The sequence below is a fragment of the Pseudophryne corroboree genome, chromosome 9, assembly GCF_028390025.1.
Source record: "Pseudophryne corroboree isolate aPseCor3 chromosome 9, aPseCor3.hap2, whole genome shotgun sequence".
NCBI classification, from domain to species: Eukaryota; Metazoa; Chordata; class Amphibia; order Anura; family Myobatrachidae; genus Pseudophryne; species Pseudophryne corroboree.
Window position 1 is genome coordinate 37432832 of NC_086452.1, and position 25155 is coordinate 37457986.

Here is a 25155-nt window from a genome sequence, read left to right on the forward strand (position 1 = left end):
CTGTTGCGTTCAACCCCTAGCCTGACTGTTTATAATATATGGCAAGCATTGTCCAGCATAGTCAAAGCAAGAGGGTGAGGGAGTACCGTTATATATAGAGGACAGCGGTGCGGGGGGATAACCCCCAGTACTTTATGGTATGGAAAGTATTAATCTATTATATGAGTGTTTCTGTGTGCCACCCCTAAATCATTACCTTGATGTTCTGTATGTCTCACACCTCTCTCCTATGCAATACAATCTAAGGGACTAATTCAAGGTTGATTGCAAAATAACATTTTCCTCTAATGGGCAAAACTATGTGCACTGCAGGTGGGGCAGATGTAACATGTGCAGAGAGAGTTAGATTTGGGTGGTGTGTGTTCAAACTTATATCTAAATTGCAGTGTAAAAATAAAGCTGTCCAGTATTTACCCTGCACAGAAACAATATAACCCACCCAAATCTAACTCTCTCTGCACATGTTATATCTGCCCCACCTGCATGGTTTTGCCCATTAGAGGAACATTTTATATTGCAATCAACCTTGAATTAGGCCCCAAATTCCCTAATTCTGCATTTACATTTTAGTGTTCATTGCTCTAGTCTTTCAATCAGCCTGACAGTGCTGCCTCCCTTCTCACTGAGACCCCATCCTGCTTCCTGTACACCTTCCTGCTCTCTCCATCCCACTTACCTCTTCACTCTCTGCTCCGCCCCATCCTTACCAGTCCCTCCTCCCACCCCCCAACTTCCCTCTCTCTCTACACCTGTTTATGTCTACCCTAACCCAACTTCCTAAGACCAGTTCTCTGCCCCTTACTTACCCCCCACCCCGGGGGTCTAATTACGAATTTGCATCAATAGGAAATCATCTATGGCTGCAATTTTTACAAAAACATTATTTGAGTGATGCACAGCGCCCTGGCGGCAGTAAGAAGGGGATACGGTAGTTAGGTCGACACAGCTTAGGTCGACAGTCATTAGGTTGACCACTGAATGAAGAGTGAAGACATGCATTAGGTCGACATGGCCATTAGGTCGACATGTACTAGGTCGGCAGGTCAAAAGGTCGATGAGTTTTTCACTTTTTTTCCCTTCATTTTTTGGACTACTTTCATGCGGGTGTGGTATGGAAGGTAGATAGTAACTAGGTCGACAGGGTCTTTAGGTCGACATGGTCTAGATCGACAGGTCAAAAAGGTCAACATGAGTTTTTTTGTGTGTGTGTACTTTTCTTCGTAGAGTGACCGGGAACCCCAATTAGTGCACCGTGTCCCCTCACATGGCTCCCGGGCAAGGTGCCTCGCGAGATTACCATTCCAGTCGTAGTCCACGTGGAAGTATGAAAAGGTTAAAAAAAATAAAAAAAACGTGAAAAACTCATGTTGACCTTTTGACCTGTCGACCTAGAGACCCTGTCGACCTACTGACCCTGTCGACATACTGGCCCTGTCGACCTAATTATATGAGTGTTTCTGTGTACCACCCCTAAATCATTACCTTGATGTTCTGTATGTCTCACACCTCTCTCCTATGCAATACAATCTAAGGGACTAATTCAAGGTTGATTGCAAAATAAAATGTCCCTCTAATGGGCAAAACTATGTGCACTGCAGGTGGGGCAGATGTAACATGTGCAGAGAGAGTTAGATTTGGGTGGGGTGTGTTCAAACTTATATCTAAATTGCAGTGTAAAAATAAAGCTGTCCAGTATTTACCCTGCACAGAAACAATATAACCCACCCAAATCTAACTCTCTCTGCACATGTTATATCTGCCCCACCTGCATGGTTTTGCCCATTAGAGGAAAATTTTATATTGCAATCAACCTTGAATTAGGCCCCAAATTCCCTAATTCTGCATTTACATTTTAGTGTTCATTGCTCTAGTCTTTCAATCAGCCTGACAGTGCTGCCTCCCTTCTCACTGAGACCCCATCCTGCTTCCTGTACACCTTCCTGCTCTCTCCATCCCACTTACCTCTTCACTCTCTGCTCCACCCCATCCTTACCAGTCCCTTCTCCCACCCCCCAACTTCCCTCTCTCTCTACACCTGTTTATGTCTACCCTAACCCAACTTCCTAAGACCAGTTCTCTGCCCCTTACTTACCCCCCACCCCGGGGGTCTAATAAGAATTTGCATCAATAGGAAATCATCTACGGCTGCAATTTTTACAAAAACATTATTTGAGTGATGCACAGCGCCCTGGCGGCAGTAAGAAGGGGATACGGTAGTTAGGTCGACACAGCTTAGGTCGACAGTCATCAGGTTGACCACTGAATGAAGACATGCATTAGGTCGACATGGCCATTAGGTCGACATGTACTAGGTCGGCAGGTCAAAAGGTCGATATGAGTTTTTCCCTTTTTTTCCCCCCCTTCATTTTTTGGACTACTTTTATGCGACTGTGGTATGGAAGGTAGATAGTAACTAGGTCGACAGGGTCTTTAGGTCGACATGGTCTAGATCGACAGGTCAAAAGGTCAACATGAGTTTTTTTTGCGTGTGTGTACTTTTCTTCGTAGAGTGACCGGGAACCCCAATTAGTGCACCGTGTCCCCTCGCATGGCTCCCGGGCAAGGTGCCTCGCGAGATTACCATTCCAGTCGTAGTCCACGTAAATCGTTAAGTATGAAAAGGTTCAAAAAAATAAAAAAATCGTGAAAAACTCAGGTTGACCTTTTGACCTGTCGACCTAGAGACCCTGTCGACCTACTGACCCTGTCGACATACTGGCCCTGTCGACCTAATGCATGTCGACCTTCCATGGTCGACCCAATGACTGTCGACCTAAGTTAAGACGACGTAACGACCCATACCCGTAAGAAGAGACTTACGGATTCGCCACCCACTTCGAGTCCCTTATACGTATGTGGGTCACACAATATCAGTAGCAGATTTAATTTAAAAATAAATACATCAATTAACTTAAAATTAAATTACGCTCCATATTAATAATTAAACATTTGTTTCTGGTTTTGTCGCGCTGCTATGGTGATCCTGAGACGGCAATAGTGAGGGAAGAGCAGCCAGTGGTCCACATTTCATCATTGGCCTTGTTAGGTAGGCTCAACCAAGCTTGGCATCGAAAAGCTATTACAGGAGGAAGCCGATGAGGGTATTTATTTATTACTAGTTATTTATATTGCGCACTCATATTCCGCAGCGCTGTACAGAGAATATTTGCGATGGCGATAACCTTGAAACTGGCCACAATACAACCCTGACCCAGAAATCTTCCTTCCATGTACGCTTCTAATCCTCTGGATGCTTTTAGCTCTAAATTTACTTCCTTTCACCCTCTACTTTCCCAGCCCCAACCGGTCTCTCTCCCATTCCTGGTGGTTCCACCCTACAGACCTTGCCAGGGTAAGACCATTTCTCAACCTCATCCACTCCCTTATTATCTCCTACCTTGACTACTGCAACTGCCACCTTCTTAGCCCCCCTCTTACCCGTCTATCCCCACTCTGGCATTTGCAGAGGAGCGGATGCTCGAGAAAGGCTGATGAAAGGAAAAGGACGTTCCTTGCTAAGCACCAAGTAGGTGCAACAGAGCTTATGCAGCAGTGCAAATCCGAGATTTCATTTCAGCAAGAGGATAGAAACAAGGTCACTGAGTGGTCAGGGTGCAGTTACAGCGGCATTCCTTTCTGCGTTGGAGGGCACACAGCCATTTCCACTCCACAAAAGGTCCTGACTGTTGACTCAGCTCTGAGCTGCAGAGGAAGATGAGGCCGCGTCCTGTAATGGGATGCACTGTCTTATTGCGCTCCTTCCAGTTGCAACTCAGTGGAGAAGTTTTTTGTAGGTGCCCCTTTTCCCCAATGCTTCAAACACACGAAATATGATAGATGTAATAGACACTACCCAACACCCCCCTGTTAGATAAATAAAACTGTATGAGGCTGAACAGAGGTGAAAAAAACAACCGTTTCATTCAATGAAAGTATTGGTATGAAAGCATACTTACCTATTCTCCTGGGACGTCCGGGAGACTCCCAAACTCCTGGACCTCTGTTAAGGATCCTTTCTGGATCCTGCCCAATTTCTTACTGAATTGTGGGATGGGGACTCATGACATGATAAAGCAATTTACATAATTGTGCATTTCTGGCTGTGATTATTCAAACCATGTCACCATATCGTCGTTCCCAAGTGGTTAAGCTTTGATGAAACAAACTTTTACACACTTCTGAATTTTTCACTTTCTCGCAAGGCCTAAGTTGTCCTTCTCATTTGCAAGGTGTCTCCTGAGAGTAGACATGCACTGTAAAACACATTGCACCATTTAGGTCTAACAGTCTAAAGCTAGGTGTTTTTGGCATATCCAGTGCACTTTGGGGGTCATTCCAAGTTGATCGCTCGCTTGCAACTTTTTGCAGCGCAGCGATTAGCTTAAAACTCTGCAAAACTGCGCATGCACCGCAATGCGCAGACGCGTCGTATGGGTACAAAGAGGATCGGTGCTGGGCGATGGATTTAACGAAGAATCCATTCACACAACCGATCGCAAGGCGATTGACAGGAAGAGGGCGTTTATGGGTGTCAACTGACCGTTTTTGGAGTGTTTGGAAAAACGCAGGTGTGTTCAAGCGTTTGCAGGGCGGGTGACTGACGTCAATTCCGGGACCGGACAGGCTGAAGTGATCGTAGCGGCTGAGTAAGCCCAGAGCTACTCAGAAACTGCGAAAAACTTTTTTGTACCGCTCGGCTGCAAAAGCGTTCGCACACTTGCAAAGCGAAAATACTCTCCCCCATAGGCGGCGACTATCTGATCGCAACACAGCAAAAAGTTGCTAGCGAGCGATCAACTTGGAATGACCCCCTTTGTAACTGAAGTCCAGCGGAGACAGCCACTTTGTTGGCCAATCCAATATACACAAGAATATAGCCTGGCAATGAATCCAGCTATACTTATTATACACGTCATATATACTTGTTTATCTTAGAAAAGAAACTGATGAATTTCAAACTTTAGACAATTTGAATCTATTCATATCACTTGGCCCCAATACAGGAGAACCATCACCGATGCAACAGCTGTTGCCACCTAATCGCCACAACTCATCGCACACTAGGTACAGACACACCCCCTACTGCAACCGGGCGACCTTTCACATCCACATTTACCGATATGTCCCATATTGATCTAAACACCTGAGAATGACACTGGAATCTGCATAAGTCCTGCACGGAAATTTAGAAGAGGACAAGTTCTCTAGATCATAAATAAATTAGTAGACTCAGGGCGGGATGTATTAACATACATCGCCGCACCTCGCCGGTTACCGCAGCGATGTTGATCGCGTATGTACTAACATATGCGATCAACATCGCGATGCGGTGACGGAGGCCCCCCGCGATACCTGTTAGGTGGTCTGCGGGGGGTCTCCGTCACCTCCATGGGGTCCCCACACAGGCTAGATACCGGGAAGCAGCAGCAGGCTGCCCCCGGCGCCTCCTCCTCCCCCCTGCAGCCGGAAGGACGGGGGAGGAGGAGATTACCTTCCGGGTCCGGGGCATCATGGAGGAAGGTAAGCTGGGGGGGAGGGGGGTCGGCGCCTGCGGCGGTGTCGACGGGTTGCGGCGGTCGGCGAAAAGAAGCCCATAGGCTTCTATAGGGTATCGCCATCCAGAGATGGCGATACCCTGGACGCTGAAAACGCGGCGGTAGGGTGTTAGTAAATATGAAAATGCGGTAAAACCCCCGTTTTCGGGGGTTTTACCGCATTTTGGCTTTAGTACATCCTGCCCTAAATGTAAGATTAAATGAAGATGATAAATAGTTGGATGGTATAATTAATATTTAGATTTATAAGAATATCTACACACAATGGGCAGGATGTAATGAAGTCCAAATTCGTCCGGCATCCCGTACTGCCGCCCAACTTGGACTTCATTATATCCCGGCCTATACGTTGCTACATTTATACATGCTAAATAGAGATGACAAAGTGCCCCCCTAACCCAGTATTACCACCCAAATCCCGCCCCTAGTTCACTTCCATGAAACAATAAAACCCACCCAAATCTAAATCTCTCTGCACATGTTACATATGCCCCACCTGCAGTGCCACATGGTTTTGCCCAATTTCTAACTTGTTTGATTTGCTAACAAACCTGAATAACTCCCAGTGCCAATAAATGACTCTCAAATTGGGTTTGTGCTTTTCCAGTGTTTCCTTCTGAAAGGTAATTTTATTTGGGCGGGGGTGGGGGGTAATAAAGTTGAATAGGCATTGTTTTTGTATTTCTGAATATTCTTCATTGCTCGCAAACTTTAAGCAATTTATGCTTACCTTTGAATCGCATGTTAATAAATTACTTTTACCTGATTTACTGGAACACAAATGTGCAATTAACGTCTTCATTGTTTTTATTCCCCATCATCCCCAGACATTTAGTAAATCGCCCCCATGAACGACTGCGGGACTTCCAGCCCGGGGCAGTAAATTACCAAGAGTTTGTTTAAACATTATTCTAGATGCAGAACATTTACCTCTTCTGTTTTCTTTTCCATTGGAGTAGTTAAAACTGCATTTTATATGATTTTTTGTTTCTTTTACAACCTGTCTATGAATATTTATAGGACGCAGAATACTGTATCACAAATCACGGGGTAAAGCTAAGCACACATGTTATCCAGAACAACGCTTTCAAAGTCATGGTTTGATTTTATTCCATTGGGATCCATTAATTTATATCCAACTGTGTGGTCATGAATACCTAATTAAACACATTATATTAATAATGGTTGCTGGCTCGCTGGACACCTTTTTGTTCCTTGGAAACCTGATGAAGAGGTCAGGAGACGTGTCCCATATTGCATTACTGTCAAATAGATTTTTAATTGGTAAACTAAGGGCTAATGGAACTCAGGGACAGACAGGGGAACGAGAGGGGGAAGGGTTGGGTTATGGGTATTAAGCTTTTGTGCTAAGCACCCATGTTTTTGGGGGCCCTCTGATCAGATATTCTGCACCCAAGACATATCCAGATCTTAAGATTTTAAGAACAAGGATCTGCCACACCCTTGCACCCGATTTCTAGAGGGGGGGGTTTCCAAATTAATTATACAATCTACCACTCTGCGGAACATTGGAGCAAGTGTGGGAGTCTGGGGGAGCGGTAGAAGAACCTAGTAACAACCCAGGACGTTAATGTAAACATTGATCTTTTTATACACTGGATACTGTATGGAATATCAAAGATATTTAAATTATATGTAAGATAAGTGGACAGGAAAAGGTTAAATATAGATTAAATATACCATAATAAATAAATACACAAACATAAAAGGACCAGTACTTCATTTACTAAGCACACATTCTCCCACCTCATGGTAAGACTCCTTTCTCTTCTTCCTGGTAGCTACTCTCTAGTCCAGTGCACTGATTGAGGGCTCAGATCCACACACACAGCACACTTGGTAGAAGAAGCTGCTACTATTGGGCATGTGCAGCAGCTCTGCTCTGTCCCATAAACTGCATGATGTGGCTGCAGCTCTTGTAACCGTATTACATACCATTGCTATTGCTGTCATAATTTGAGGCACTTGCCAAGACAAGGGGGGTTTCCAGGCAACCAGAACATCCCCCTCCGTTTGCCTATGTAATTTGTTAGATGACAATGGAAAAACAATAGATAAGGGGTTCCACAAAGTACTGTAATACGGGTCACTCTAACTGGACACAGGTACCTACCAAATATAGGCCCTCATTCCGAGTTGTTCGCTCGCTAGCTGCTTTTAGCAGCATTGCACACGCTAGGCCGCCGCCCTCTGGGAGTGTATCTTAGCTTAGCAGAATAGCGAACGAAAGATCAGCAGATTTGCTACTAAATAATTCTTTGCAGTTTCTGAGTAGCTCCAGACCTACTCCTAGATTGCGATCAGCTCAGTCCGTTTAGTTCCTGGTTTGACGTCACAAACACGCCCTGCGTTCGGCCAGCCACTCTCCCGTTTCTCCAGACATTACCGCGTTTTTCCCTGACACGCCTGCGTTTTTTAGCACACTCCCGGAAAACGCTCAGTTACCACCCAGAAACGCCCCTTTCCTGTCAATCATTCACCGATCAGCAGAGCGACTGAAAAGCGCCGCAGAATCCACAGCAAAACTGCTAAGTTTTTAGTTAAATAACTAAGCGCATGCGCCCTGCGTGCCTTGCGCATGCGCAATTAGCAACAAATCTCAGCATAGCGAAAATCGGCAACGAGCGAACAACTCGGAATTACCCCCATAATACAGATATAAAGTATTTACAGATTATACTTTTTTCATAAAATCGCCATTGTATATAATTTTGACACATTTATTGGTAGCCCCCCCCACACACACAAATTAGTTGCCCATGGGCCCCCACAAACCTTAATCTGGCCTTAACCTTTTAAAATATTTGCATACATCTTGGTCTGGTCTATTCACCGTCCAAATGACTGCGGGGCACTTCTCCTACCATCTGAGTGCAGAATGTATCACGTGGTGTAAGGTAGTAACTTATGCAATATTACTCTATTTTATTTTTTATATACAGGTTGAGTATCCCTTATCCAAAATGCTTGGGACCAGAGGTATTTTGGATATCGGATTTTTCCGTATATTGGAATAATTGCATACCATAATGAGCTATCATGGCGATGGGACCTAAATCTAAGCACAGAATACATTTATGTTACATATACACCTTATACACACAGCCTGAAGGTCATTTTAGCTAATATTTTTTATAACTTTGTGCATTAAACAAAGTGTGTCTACATTCACACAATTCATTTATGTTTCATATACACCTTATATACACAGCCTGAAGGTCATTTAATACAATATTATTAATAACTTTGGGTATTAAACAAAGTTCGTGTACATTGAGCCATCAAAAAACAAAGATTTCACTATCTCACTGTCAGACAAAAAAGTCTGTATTTCGGAATATTCCGTATTTTGGAATATTTGGATATGGGATACTCAACCTGTATTATGATCATTCCAGAGGAAGCTCAAAGAAGGACGCCCTATGTTTTGAACAGCGCTGCGTGCCTAGTATTGATCCATATTTTGTATATCCTTGCACCCTGTTGGTACACTGTGGACCAGAGGGCAGACAATACAATTTCCTTTGCTCTTAGTATATAAGTAACAGCGCCACGGACTGCGAGAGATCATCATTACAGCGCCCTGCAAGTGTATTGGTTACACCAGGACCCCCACGGCTACCTTACAACAGCTGCAGCTTTTCAGGGCAAGAGGGGTGTCTTTGGAATGTGGCGTTTCAATGAATTATCACAGGACCTGTCGGAAAACGAGCCGAATTCGCTACACATTCCCCTTCTATGTGGTTTAAATATCCCACCTATTCTCGGTCGCCAACAGATCACAGGTCCTCTGCGTTACGGCTGGGAAGCAGCTGCTATGGGGTAATGCGGGTGTTCTGGCGTTGCCCCCCTGGGTCGTACACGCATTAAGTGCTTCAATAGTTTTTTTTTGCAAGTATTGTTCCATTTCTTTGGAACATTTTTCCTCACTTTTGTGTTTTCTCTTCATTTTTTTAGAGTAAGTTTCAATAAGTTACTGAGGTTGTCGAGGGTTTTTCCTTAACACATAGGGGGAGATGTAGCAAGCCTCAGAGAGAGATAAAGCGCAGAAGTTGCCCAAAGTAACAATCAGCTTCTCACTGTCATTTTTCTGGCACAGTCTTTGAAATTACATAAGGTGATTGGGTGGGGCTACTCAGCGCAAATCATCGGCCGCTGGGACCGCCCGCTTCTCTCCGTAAGTGGGCGGATAACTAGCACCAGCGGCCGCCTCCAGGTGCTCGGGTGCAGGGCTTCACGAGTGTCAGGGGCGGAGCTAAGCTGTGTCCCGACACTTGGGGAGGGGGGGGGGGGTGGAATAATTCGATAGCTCTCTATCATCGATGACAGGAAACCATCTGGTTCTTTCCCATCAATGGTAAAAGTATTAACCATTGGTCACAGGCCATCGATTATTTCAAATCATCGATGGTCAATGCCCAGCCATAATATACAAAAGTAGGCATGTACTGTATAAGCAAAGGGTTACAGTGATAGGCGGACAATGTCCGTGCATACACAAGACCCAGAGAAGCCATCCTGGCTGATTGCATTGCATGCCATGGCCAACGCCTTGTCATCTTTTGACGAGTTTTGCGCATCATGCATACATGAAAAGAATATGAACTAGCCATGAGAATTATAAGGCCATTGCTTTTGGCAAAACACAGTTAATATGTAATAATTTAAATAAATCTGCAGAAATTTAAAATATGGGAGAGTTTTCTCTTGGGTGTCATTTCTACCGGATGTAGAGAATAAAGTGTGGAATAATATCATACCTCCCAACATGACCCTCTCCAGGAGGGACAGAATGCTCTGCTCCTAGATTTCCTTCTTAATTTTTGATTGCCCTCACCTGTGCTGAAACACCTTTCTTCTCCATTAATCTGTTCAACACAGGTGCTGGCAATAATAAATTAATAGAAAAGTCCAGAAGCAGAGCATTGTGTCCCTCCTGGAGAGGGTCATGTTGGGAGGTATGTAATATAGTCCAGCATAGAATAGTTTCCTATTCTATTCATTAACAATCCATGAAAAAAGTATAAAGTTGATATCAATGTCTTATTAGTAAAATGTAGTGTCAAAGTCGAAAAATATTGTAATGCATATATCCTGTACTAACCCCATGCACATGCCCGCAGCGAATGCACTCAGTCCGCCGTGCGTGCACATATCCGCAATTTGCGTAGGATCGCTCCTGCGATCATGCGCGTGGTATGGGTATTTACGGCGGAGTTTGTGAACGCGTAGACGGTTATTAGAACATTACATATTTAACCCAAATAGTGCATTTTGTACACATAGTTCCCCTGCACCACATCAGCGAGTATCAACAGTTTAAACAGTTCCAGGACTAAGGGATTCGCCTTTGCATGATAGGAAGGGTCAGATAAAGGTTGGAAGGTGATGTCTAGTATCCAGCTGTAGGGTATTTTAAGGGTAACATTCCGGTGTTGGTTAGAGAAAGATCGCATGTTCCAGCGTATAGTTATGTGCAAAAGTAGAATATAGATATTAACTGTATTTACTGTATATTATGTATGCGGCGGGAATCCAGTGGATACCACCCACAAGAGCAGTTGGGGAAAGACATCGCCCATCTTTTCAAATCAACCTATGACCTCTCCTGTAATGAAAAGACACATCTCTGTGTCCAATGGACAATGAGATTACAGTGACCATTGTATTGTGTATGTAAGTTGTGTGTAAAAAGACCGTTGTTGCCTGGCCGGTCAGAAGACTCTGAACGCTTTCTATCTGACAAGCGGAGGACCTGCCGGGTTGCGCTTGCGAACATTCTCACGTATGTACATTCTCTGTAGCCATTACTCTGTTTTAGATTTATCTTGTTAGCCTGTAGTGTATGATTTGTACTGTTTTACCTTTTGAAATAATCCACGGTGGCCTTAGAACCCTGTGGTTTCAACTACAAATCGGTGTTGTGTCCTCACTTTCCTGCAAGGGTTTAAAAGCATATTTAACTGTATAAGGTTTATAAGTATTGATAAGGTGTACGCACTGCGGGTACTTTATACCGTCAGCGCTACTTAAGGTTCAAGGTATAACATCGTTGCAGTACTTTGCTGCTAAGGGTTTAAAGTGTAATCATATCATTACATTGTATCACTAACAGGGTTTAAAGGTTATCAATTGTGTGTGCGTGCGCTGTGCGTACTCTGTACACTCAGCGCGGCGTGTGGACGCCAAGGACGTACCACGTACGGGACTCTGTACGCAAATAGCGTACAAAGTGCGTAGCACGTGTATTCAGTCTAACGGCCATAGCGGCTCCACGGTAAAAGTGTATCTAGAGGTATAGCTTTATGGTTTAAGATAATATCGACATTATCAGTAGTGAGATAGTCTGGTGGAGCCCAATGGAGCACAAGATAAAGAGCCTAATTCAGACCTGATCGCAGCAGCAAATTTGTTAGCTAATTAGAAAAACAATGGGGGTCATTCCGAGTTCAGCCGTGCGACAGGAATGTTTGTTAGACTCTGCGTTCAGCCGTGCGACAGGAATGTTTGTTAAACCCACGATGCTCATTGTACCTGTACGACGCGCCTGCGCATTGCGGTACATACACATGCGCAGAAATGCAGATTTTTAGCCTGATCGCTGCGCTGCGAACAACGGCAGCTGGCGATCAACTCGGAATGACCCCCAATGTGCACTGCAGGGGGAGGCAGATATAACATGTGCAGAGAGAGTTAGATTTGGGTGGGGTGTGTTCAAAGTAAAGTCTAAATTGCAGTGTAAAAATAAAGCAGCCAGTATTTACCCTGCACAGAAACAAAATAACCCACCCAAATCTAACTCTCTCCGCACATGTTACATCTACCCCACCTGCAGTGCTCATGGTTTTGCCCATTAACTAACAAGTTAGCTGCTGCGATCAGATCTGAATTGCTTCCACGATAGGGAAAAATGTAGTAAAAGTTTAATGCATTGATTATAACGCAGCTTTCATGAAATGCTTACAAACAGCCAGCAAAAAAACAAAAAACAACTATTCAGTGTAAAACTGTTTTCTAAAATAAAAATATATTTACAATACTGCAAAATGGGCCTCCGGCATTGCAACTTGCTGGCCGACTGTCCCTGTGTCACAAAGACTCCCTGAAATAATGGTGATCTCCCCAATCTCCCAGGGGGCAGGCCCAGGTGTGTGCTACACTGTGATGACATTATCACTCTCTATCCACCATGGAGGAGACACTGGGGAGAAGAATAAAGGAAGATGTGTGCTACAATAAAATGGCTGCCCCTCTAAGGCAGGAGGACCCATGCTGAGTGTGGGCTAGGGATATGACTGCACCCACTTACCCACCAGGCTGCAAAAAAGGATTAGAGATGAGTCCTCATACATCTAGCCTCACTACGCCACGCAGCGTGAGATTCCTGGCGCGATTGAGCCGCCAGGTCCCGTGCAACTCTGCAAGCGTCAAGGCGTCTTTTTTTGACAAAAATGCAACTTAGTCACAATGCGATGCAACTAGGACGCAAGAGGAGACTGTGCTAATTAGTTTGATCTGCGACACATGTATATTGTGTGTGACTAAGTCTGTATACGGAGCACAACAGAAATTGTATTGGAAAAAAGCTGCGGCTGCTACTTTTTAGCACGTCGTGTACAGATTCAGAGACACGGTCACACACATATCTACAGGTGTCACTCATCAAATTAAGCAGCACAGTCTCCTGGTGTGTCCTAGCTACATCGCGTTGCAAATAAGACGCAGAGAAATCATTCTGAAAATGGGCGCCGCACAGTGGTGCAAGTAGAAAAAATGTCTCACGGATACTGTGTGCGCGCACCAAAGGCGCACGCGCGGGGGGGAAATGGGTGTGGCCAAATGCCACATAGGGCGTGGCCAATGAAAATGGGGCGTGATACACATATGGGGGGAGGGGCAGATACACATATGACCCCAATAGTGCCAGATACACGTTTCCACACAGTGCCAGATATACATTGCCCCACAGTGCCAGATGCACATTGCCTCACTGTGCCAGATACACAAATGCCCCCAGAGTGCCAGATATACATTGCCCCACAGTGCCAGATACACAAATGCCCCCAGAGTGCCAGATATACATTGCCTCACAGTGCCAGATACACATTGCCCCACAGTGCCAGATACACCAATGCCCCCACTGTGTCAGATATACATTGCTCCCCAGTGCCAGATACAGAAATGCCCCCACCGTGCCAGATATGCCTCCAGTGCCAGATACAGAAATGCCCCCAGTGCCAGATACATATGTCCCCCCAGTGCCAGATATGCCCTCAGTGTCAGATATGCACCAGTGCCATATACACATGTCCCCGCAGTGCCAGATATGGCCACAGTGCCAGATACACATGTCCCCGCAGTGCCAGATATGGCCACAGTGCCAGATACACATGTCCCCACAGTGCCAGATATGCCCTCAGTGCCAGATATGCATGTCCCCCCAGTGCCAGATATGCCCCCAGTGCCAGATACACATGTCCCCCCAGTGCCAGATATGCCCCCAGTGCCAGATACACGTCCCCCCAGTGCCAGATATGCCCCCAGTGCCAGATACACATGTCCCCGCAGTGCCAGATATGCCCCCAGTGCCAGATACACATGTCCCCCCAGTGCCAGATATGCCCCCAGTGCCAGATACACATGTCCCCGCAGTGCCAGATATGGCCACAGTGCCAGATACACATGTCCCCGCAGTGCCAGATATGCCCCCAGTGCCAGATACACATGTCCCCCCAGTGCCAGATACACATGTCCCCGCAGTGCCAGATATGCCCCCAGTGCCAGATACACATGTCCCCCCAGTGCCAGATATGCTCCCAGTGCCAGGTATACATGCCCCCCCAGTGCCAGATATGCCCCCAGTGCCAGATATGGTCCCAGTGCCAGGTATACATGCCCCCCCCAGTGCCAGACATGCCCCCCCCCCCCACCGGGCGGGTGCTGGTGTCTCAGTTCAATTCAGCGCCGATCCGTGAGCCAATCAGAGCTCGCAGTGCGAGTTCTCATTGTGTCACGGGCGGCGCTGAATTAAACGAAGACACCCGCACCCGCCGGAGACTGAGGGGAAGGAGAGGCGCAGGCTGCGCTCTCCTCCCCTCACGTCAGCGGCGGTGCGGCAGGGAGCGTCGGTGAGCAGCAGAGGGAGGTAGGGACGAGGAGCGGCGTCCCGCCGGTGTGGGTACGGCGTACCCACGGCTAAATTCTTAAGGGTACGCCGTACCCACCCGTACCCGCACACTTGCACCACTGCCGCCGCACCATTCTCCCGGGGATCTGCACATGCGCAGTAGAATCTGAGCCCTCTAGTGCTCAGATTTTCCAGCGCTGCCGGTAGAGAGGAGGGGGCCCGAATGGAGGAGGCAGCACACGGGCCTCCTCCTCTCTTAAAGCGACCCTGCCTCCAGGAAATAGGACTTTAATTTATATATCGGTCTACACAACGCCTTTTACACCCTCCAGGATCACGTCATAGGGGAAGGCTCAGTTCTAGGTGCAATTTGATTGATGGTATACAAAAAAGTCTTTCCGACATGCCAAAGGTAATACAGAGAGTCCTGATGTCCTCTCGCTCTCATGATTAAAATAAGGCATAAATGAGGCTAAATCCAGGTGCATCTCTACCGGAAACACTGAAATTGTGATTTGTTTCTTGACGGCGACTCATTGGGTTTCTTGTGACCTCTGCAGGAACTTCCCATAAGCTGGGGAATTTACTACAGCTCAGAGTTATCGTATAACACACATCTGCACGTCCCGACTAGCCATCTTCTGGCCCGACACACAATGTATGATTCCCTACTGAACACATGTTTATTGCTGCACTGAAAGATAGGGATCATTGAGTATTATGTTCTACTTTGTGGAGGTTTAGAAGATATTAACGCATGTTCCACTGAAAGAACGTTGACAGAAACGCCTGAATTAACAGCAGAACTTCAATATCATCTTAATGAGCATCGTGTTTAGTAGTAGGGACAAATTATTTTTTAATTCTTGTAACCGTACAACATGATCAGCCATATCTATATAACATGAATCACCCATGGATGCACAAACAACATCCCATCCTACCACTCACCCTACCTCTCATTATACCTTCCATCCTGTCATTCTACCTCCCAACCTACCTTCCATCCGACCTCTCATCCTATCTCCCACCTACCTTCCATTCTGCCTCAAATCCTATCTCCATTCCTGCCTCCCATACTACCTTCCATGCTTCCCGTACTACCTCCCAGCCTGCCTTCTATTTTACATCCCAGCCTGCCTCTCATCCCACATCCCAACCTGTCTCCCATCAAAGCTCCTACCCTACCTCCCTCCTATTTTATATTCCCATATAGCTCCCATTCCTGCCTCCCATCCTACATCCCAGCCTGCCTTCCAGCCTACATCTAAGCCTGTCTCCCATCCTACATCCCAGCCTGTCTCTCATCCTACATCCCAAGATGCCAACCATCCTACATCCCAGCCTGCCTCTCATCCCACATCCCAACCTGTCTCCCATCATAGCTCCTACCCTCCCTCCCTCCCATTTTATATTCCCATATAGCTCCTATCCTGCCTCCTATCCTACATCCCAGCCTGCCTTCCATCCTACCTCTAAGCCTGTCTCCCATCCTACATCCCAGCCTGTCGCCCATCCTACCTCTAAGCCTGCCGCCCATCCTACATCCCAGCATGCCAACCATCCTACATCCCAGCCTGACGACCAATCCTTATCTAAAGTTATCTCTCCAACCCTGCCTCCCTTCTACCCTACATCTCAGTCCAGCTCCTATCCTGCCTCCCATCCTACATCCTAACATGCCTCCCATCCCACATCCCAAGCTGTCTTCCATCCTAACTCCTACCCTGTCACCCTCCCATCTTACATCTATATTCCAGCCTACCGACCTTCTTTCTTCCATACTACATCCCAGCCTACCGACCTTCTTTCTTCCATACTACATCCCAGCCTACCGACCTTCTTTCTTCCATACTACATCCCAGCCTACCGACCATCCTCTTTCCAATCCTACATTCCAGCCTGCCTTCCATCCCACATCCCAAGCTGTCTCCCATTCTACCTCCTATCCTGACACTCTCCCAACCTACATCCCAGTCCAGCTCCTATCCTGCTTCCCATACTACATCCCAACCTACCTCTCAACCTGCTTCCCATCCCACCATCATATCCTACATCACAGCCTGTCTAGCATTCCTACATCCTATCATGCCTTTCATCCTACTGTACCTTGTAGCCTGGCTTTAATCCTACCTTCAATCCTGCCTTCCATCCTACCATCCAATCCTACATCCCAGCATGTTTCTCTTCCACTTCCTATAATGCATACCATCCTACATCCCAGCCTACCTACCCGCAGCCCGTCCTACATCCCAGCCTGCCTACTTGCTACCGGCCTCCCATTCTATATCCCAGCCTGCCTCCCATCCTACATCCCAGCCTGCCTACCTCCTATCCTGCCTATCATACTATATGCCAGCCTCCCTCCCATCCTACATCTTGCCTACTTCCTATCCTGCCTCCGATCCTATATCCCAGCCTTCCTATCATTTTACCTACCCCCATCCTATATCCCAGCATGCCTCTCATCCTACAGCCCAGCCTGTGTACCTCCTTATCCTGCCTCCCATCCTATATCCCAGCCTGCCTCCCATCCTACATACTAGCCTGCCTCCCATCCTTTGTCCCAGCCTGCCTCCCATCCTACATCCCAACCTGTCTACCCCCTATCCTGCCTCCCATCCTACATCCCAGCCTACCTCCCATCCCACATCAAAGCCTGCTCCCATCCTACATCCCTGCCTGCCTCCCATCCTACATCCCAGCCCGCCTCCCATCCCACATCAAAGCCTGCTCCCATCCTACATCCTAGCCTTCCTCCCATCCTACATCAAAGCCTGCCTTCCATCCTACATCCCAGCCTATGTACCTCCTGATCAGCCCCCCATCCTACATCCCAGCCTGCCTCCAATCCTACATCAAAGACTGCCTCCCATCCTACATCCCAACCTGTCTACCCCCTATCCTGCCTCCCATCCTACATACCAGTCTGCCTACCTCCTATCCTGTCTCCCAACCTGCTTCCCATCCTGCTACCTATCCTGCCTCCCATCCTATATTCCAGCCTGCCTCCAATCCTACCTCCTATCCTGCCTTCCACCCTGCCTTCGATCCTACCATGATAAATTGCTGATTTATAGAAATATGAGTCATATTTTTCATCCTGTTCTCAAAGGCAAAATAATCAGCCAATATATCCACATAGAAAAATTACCAGTATATCGCATTTGCTGGAATAAATCAACACCCCATGCACACACTGCACACATACTACACACATACTACACACACTTGCATCTCCTTGTATTCTGCAACTGCCACGTAAGTGTCAAATGCTTGTCTGTTCTCCGTCTCTCCTGATATGGAACCCCATGTCTCCAAGCTCATCCCTTTGCCTCCTACCAAGCACATATGGGCCCATTTTAAGTGGTCTTTGGGACATTAGCCTTTATCTTTCAGGAGGTGTTGCAGCAGCTTGACCACATATACCCAGAAGCAAGCACTTCTAGGTGTAGGAGCCTGGTGCTGGTGTAGGAGCCTGGTGGTGGCAGTGCGTTCTCCTCCTTGTGCTTGCCATTGGTAAGAGGTAATCCCTATACCCCAGGACTAGCGATGTAAGCCCACTTGGGTTGGTCAGGTGTCAATGACCTTCCTTAAACCTGTAACCTGAGTAAACCCATCTGGTCACAGAGGATCAGGGTGGGGTTTGTGTGATAAGGGGCGGTGCTTGCTCATCTGCATTTGCATATCTAATAGTTGGGAGGTAAGGCCTTTCATGACGGAACTGTATGTTCCCAGCAGAGCTTCTCAGGATTTATTACTGAAGGCGGTGGAAAATGGTATTTCAATGTTGGCTTTTCCAGTACTTTAACTACATCACAACTGGATGATTCTTACAATCATAAATTCACACTGGGCAGCAGCTGGGTCACTGCTGCGGATGGCATCACGGAAGATGCCTTCTTCTAAGGCAAAAGACATCTTGAAACATTTTCGCCATGTGGAACATTTTATAGGCAGGCAAAAAATAACATTCCCTTCAAATTTCCAAAAATTTTGGCAATTAAATGTCAAAGCGATTACTAGATGAAGGCAATTTCTCTTGAATATCAGACTGTAATGAAATATGTCACATCAAAGGGGCAAAGAACTGTTTGCTTTCCTGTACCTTTGTCGAGGTCGTTCGAAGCGTTCCACGGCGAGGTAGGCTGTAAATCTGCAGCGACTGTCAGCTCCGTTCCTGCGTGGGACGGAAAAAAAATAAAAAGACCCATTTAAAACGTTTCAATTTATAGGCTGCCACCAATCTGAATATACATCTCTGCAAGTCTCTCTGCATAATAACTCACATACTAATGGATAGGAAGAATTAATAACACTACAGACGCATAAAGCAATAATCACAGCAAACGTCATCAAGTCTAGAGATGAAATATTACGTTTTCTTATAATTTGGAGCATATTAAAAACTAGTCTCTGCCAAGAAGGTCAGATAAGAGTTTGGCCTGCTGCCCCTATATGCCCACATGTCAATCATTGTCATCATCATCATCTGATTTATTTTATTTTATTAAATAAGGTGTCGCAATGGTTTCACTGTAAGTACACAAGTCATAAGACAACAAAAATCATACATAGCACCAGAAAAGGACAGACACCAGACAGGACAGAGGTGACCCTGCTTGTGAGAACTTCCAACTAATGAGAGAGGTCAATGTTTAGCCAGTAGGAGATAGAAGGACAAGAACGGGCAGACTGACAGGTAACAGAGTATAGAGAGGACCTTGTTCCTGCATTCTAGAGGCAGAAGGTGAGACACAACAGGGGCTAAACGGAATGATAGATGGTAGTGCGCTTGGGAAGTAGAACTGTCTCAGGTGGGGAAGGATAGGAATAGGTGAGTTTGGGAAAAGTGCTTCAAGACTGAAGACTAGAGGAGCGTCTGGTCAGGGAGTTCCTGAGGAAGAGGACAGCACTGGAGGTGTGAGTGAGAGGTGGCAATCACAGAGGAGTAGAGAGCCCTGGTCAGAGGCAGACCTAAGGGACAGCACCTCCTCATGAAGGCAGAGATGTAAGAGGGGAGGGGATGGTGAAGGCTTTGAAGGTGAGGTTACGGGATCTGGTATAAGGATTTGCACACTGGTGCAGCAGATGTGTTATTGGGGGTCATTCCGAGATGATCGTAGCCGTACTAAATTTAGCACAGCTACGATCATTCACACTGCCATGCGGGGGGACGCCCAGCACAGGGCTATCCCGCCCCGCATGTCAGTGCCGGCCCCCCCGCAGAAGTGCAAAGGCATCGCACAGCGGCGATGCCTTTGCACTTCAAGAGTAGCTCCCGACCAGCGCAGCTTTAGCGTGCTGGCCGGGAGCTACTCATCTCTCCCCGGCTGCGTGTGACGTCACGCAGCCGCTGTGGCTCGCCCCCCGTTCGGTCCGGCCACAACCGCTGTTGGCCGAACCGCGCCCACGAAACGGCGGCCAAATGCCGCCGTTCCGCCCCCCCAGACCGCCTCTGCCTGTCAATCAGGCAGAGGCGATCGTAGCGGCCCAACGGCCTTCTGGCATGCGCCAGCGCACTGCGGCACCGACGCATGCGCAGCTCTGACCCGATCGCACCGCTGCGATAAACTGCAGCGTGCGATCGGGTCAGAATGACCCCCATAGTACGAGAAGAAGATCAGTATCACAGAACATTTAGGACATACAGTACTTGATAGGGGATAGATCAGTCACAGGAAGGCTGGAGAGTAGGAGGGTGCCTGGAGGTCTGCCTTCCTCGTCAGGTGGCAGGGCCCCATCAGACATGGCAATGGTTTTGGTTGATATGAGTGCTATCTTCGCGGCTCAGGGACTCAGCTAGCAGATGTGCATATGTAGCTATTTATTTATTGTGTTTGAAAAATGACAGGAGCTGATTGGCTGGTTCTTTACCTCTCTTTATCCGTCTCCACTTTATCTGTTGTTAAAGCTTAATTTGGGCCATAGTGTGATCCGCCAACAGACGGATCAATCCGTACACACTGGCATTCTCCGTCTGTGGGGGTCATTCAGACCTGATCGCACGCTAGGTTTTTTCGCTGCACTGCGATCAGGTCAGAACTGCGCATGTGTATGCACCGCAATGCGCAGGCGAGTCATACGGGTACAAAACGGATCGTTGCCCAGCGATGGATTATACGAACAATCCTTTTGCACAGGCGATCGCAAGGAGACTGACAGGAGGAAGGCGTTTGTGGGTGGCAACTGACCGTTTTCTGGGAGTGTTTGGAAAAACGCATGCATGTCTAAGCGTTTGCAGGGCGGTTGTCTGACGTCAATTCCGGGCCAGAACAGGCTGAAGTGATCGCAGCGGCTGAGTAAGTTCTGAGCTACTCAGAAACTGCACAAATCTTTTTTGTACCGCTCGGCTGCACATGCGTTCGCACACTTGCAAAGCAAACATACACTCCCCCATAGGCGGCGACTATCTGATCGCAGCGCTGCAAAAAATAGCTAGCAAGCGATCAGGTCTGAATTAGGCCCTGTGTACGGAAACCAGATCCCACACGGGTGCATAACCTAGTTTCTCCTTTGGCGAATGCGCAATGAGCTGAAGTGCAGAAATCAGTGCGCATTGCGACTTGCGCACGACAGAGAATCAGCCCGTTAGGAAGCCACAACCCTGAGCCAATTACCATTCATAATCAGGCAAAAATTGTTGCACTCCCACAGATGACCACATCTGGGCCCATGAAACCACATGTAATCCACACCAGTAATCTGACATTACAGCACTTTTTACCACTTCCTAAATTTCTGCCAATATATCTGTCACAGTCTCCTTCCCACCCAAATATTCAAGTCATTATCTTTCTTTAATTAGCTATGACATCATCTAAATGATCTGATTTGGGTACATTCCCAGCAATAGATAAGTGTGAGCAAAATATTCACATCTAATTATTACATATCTTCTCCATTAATAAGTTTCCAAATGTACAACGCCTAACAAGCTGAGGGGACCCGGGAATTCGGAAGTGACCCTTTCACACCGCACAGCGACCCGCGTCGACCCGGAAATATACCAGGTTATTTGTGCGGTCTGAAAGGGGAATTAGTAAATATATCCTTGAGTGTCTGTCATAATGACAGCATATAAAGGAAAATATAGGGACCCATGTGTAGATATAGGTGTGCACACTTTATATGAGACTAGACACATTGAAATAAATAAATGCACGCATACACACAAAGCATACCGGTACTACAGATTGCTAAAAGAAGACAAAAGAACCCAAACCCTCGTATCACAGATGTTTCAACACTGACATCTATTTCACAGCTGTAATGTATCTTTTTAAATAATTAAAATAATTGAGATGTCAGAGGTATTCTCCCCACAGACCTCATGTCAGTAATACTATTACATACATCACAGTCAGCATATTCCGCAGGAAATGGCTGGTAACAGAGAACAACAGCTCAGACACCGCTCACAAATGGAATTATGTCAAACATCTCAAGTTGTGTTAATTCAAGGGATTTTGTTGGTTATTCAGAGTTGTTAGCAAACCAAAAAAGCACACTTATACCCCTTTTCCACTAGCTCTTAGAAACACGGGTAAATTTGCGGGGGCGCGCATTTACCCGTGTTTTTCCTTAGTGGAAACGGGTCCCCCGGCAAATTCCCGGATCAAGTGATCCGGGAATCCTACCCGGGTAGCTAGCTGGGTTGAACACGTGTTCAACCCAGCTACCTGTCTAGTGTGAACGGGAGCCGTGTCGAGGCGAGATTGTTGGGCTGAGATTAGCAAAGAGCTGGCTTCCTGTAGGAAGCCACTCCCTGTCTCGTCAGTCCCAGCCAGCTTCTACGGACTGCAGCCGATGCAGTCCATAGAAGCCGGGGTTTTGTGCCTGTGCTGATCCCGGAGTCTGTGGATTTCATAGTACAGGTGCCGGGACCCAGGCGGCGGCAGGGACCAGGCAACAGGAACAAGGTGGCGCAGATCCGGCAGCATGGACAGCAGCAGCCCTCCTTCTCCACCCAGGTAGGAGCCGCTGCTGGAAACAATATAACCCACCCAAATCTGAATCTCTCTGCACATGTGGGATACGGTCGTTAGGTCGACCCAACTTAGATCGACAATCATTGGGTCAACCACGATAGGTCGACATGCGTTAGGTCAACAGGGTAACTAGGTCGACATGGTCATTAGGTCGACCTGTACTAGGTCGACAGGTCTAAAGGTCGAAATTAGTTTTTCACTTTTCTTTTTTCTTTTTTTCCCATACTTGACGATCCACGTGGACTACGATTGGAACGGTAACCTTGCCCGAAGCATGTCGAGCGAACCCGGTGCACTAATTGGGGTTCCCCATCAGTTTACGAAGAAAACGACACCAAAAAAAATCCAAAAACTCATGTCGACCTATTCACCTGTCGACCTAGTACAAGTCGACCTAGTTACCCTGTCGTATGTCAACCTATCGTGGTTGACCCAATGACTGTCGACCTAAGTTGAGTAGACCCAACGACCCATACCTGCACATGTTACATCTGCCCACCCGCAGTGTAACATGGTTTTGCGCATTTGCTAACTTTTTTTTTGTTTCCTAGCAAACCGGAATAACCTTCTTTTTACATATAAATTAGTGATTGTAATTAGTAGCTTCACTAAATAAAACATAAATTACATTTCAGATTTTGTGATGCTTTGAGAACATTAACAAACCCCTAACAGTCCAGATTTTTAGGGGTAATTTTCCTAAAGGTCGATGTTTGGTTGATTTATTATCGATTTTGTGTTTCTGGGCCTAAATCACACATTTACTAAGAGAAGATTTGACTAAAAAAGTCAAAAATCATCTGTTAGAAAATATGGAATTTAGACCCTGAAATACAAAATCGACCAAACATTGACCCAGATCGTCTGTTAGTAAATATAACCCTAAATCACACATTTACTAATAGATGATTTTTGATTTTTTTTTTTTAAAGAATATCAATAATCATCTTTCAGTAAATGTGTGATTTAGACCCTGAAACACAAAATCAATCAAAAATGTAAAAAAAAAAAATATCGATCAACATCGACCCAAATCAACTTTTAGTAAATGTACCCCCTGATGTCTGGAAGGAGTACACTTTTGGTACATATCATTGATAAATATATTTATGGTGCCAGTGAATTTGAACAAAATGGCCACATATTGTGGTCTCCAATTTTTTTTAGCCCGTTATTGAAATCAGCATTATTATTATTATTATCCTTTATTTATATGGCGTTCCACAGCGCCCAATTACAGAGTCCATATGCACATAATCAAAACAGGAAAACAGTGACTTACAGTTAAAGACAATATAGGACAAGTACAGGGTAACTCAGCATAACTACACCAGTAGACGACACTGGGGTAAATTTACTAAGATAGGAGTTCTATTTAAGATGGGATGTTGCCCATAGCAACCAATCAGATTCCAGGTATTATCTTCTAGAAGGTGCTAGATAAATGAGAAGTAGAATCTGATTGGTTGCTATGGGCAACATCCCATCTTAAATAGAACTCCCATCTTAGTAAATTTACCCCACTGAGACAAGTATCAAGGTGGCCAAAAACTATAGGATTTGGGCAGTTGAGGATTATTAAAGTAAGAAAAGGATAAGCACATGAGAAGAGGGCCCTGCTCGTGAGAGCTTACATTCTAAAGGGGAGGGGCAGACAGACAAGGGTGACACAGATGGGGTAGACCGAGCGTGGAACAGAGGCGTAGGATGAGATTTGACTGGGTTTGGTGAAGAAGTGGGTCTTAGAGCCCGTTTGAAGTTCTCTAGAGAGGTGGAGAGTCAGAGGGGGAGAGGTAGAGAATTCCAGAGAAGTGGTGCAGCACATGAAAAATCTTGTAGGTAGGAGTGGGAGTAGGTAATCAGTAGGCAGGAGAGACGGCGTGCATTAGCAGAGTGAAGAGGACGGGTGGGAGTGTAAAGTGAGATACTGTAAAGTCAGAGATGTAACTGGCAGAGGAGTGAGTGAGGGCTTTGTGATTGTGAGAAGTTTGAATTGGATTCTGAAAGGCAAGGGAAGCCAGTGAAGGACTTGTAAGAGAGGGGAGGTGGATGTAGTACGTTTGGTGAGGAAGATGAGCCGAGCTGCAGCATTGAGGATAGATTGGAGTGGAGAGAGGTAATTGTCAGGAAGGACAGATAGAAGGAGATTACAGTAATCCAGTCAGCATCTTGGTTAACCTACAACAAACTCAGAGACAAATCATGATGGATAATAATCTTTTTCCTCAAAGTTACATTTCAACATAAAATCATCAAGAGATTTAAAGAATTTTTCAATGAAACGCGTGATCACGGCAAGTTACAATCCTGGATACATTGTTTCAACTTGGTAAGCAAGAAGAAACTACATTAAATAAAGGGGAACACTGACACTATCAAAATAAACCAAACATGAATCTTGTTCTGCCGAGAAAACAAACGTACAGAGGTCTCTCTCCTGCTTCCACGTGGCACATTCTCT

The 25155-nt window shown here is 46.2% G+C and overlaps 1 protein-coding gene across 2 annotated transcripts in view; it reads right to left on the bottom strand.

Annotated features, from left to right (window-relative positions):
* The window catches only part of ROR1 (receptor tyrosine kinase like orphan receptor 1), a 418323-nt gene that overhangs the window by 159105 nt on the left and 234063 nt on the right, over positions 1-25155 (bottom strand). For both annotated transcript variants that reach the window (XM_063939183.1, XM_063939184.1), the window contains exon 2: positions 18812-18883. In XM_063939183.1, the coding sequence (XP_063795253.1) occupies positions 18812-18883 (72 nt within the window). The remainder of the gene's footprint in view (positions 1-18811; positions 18884-25155) is intronic.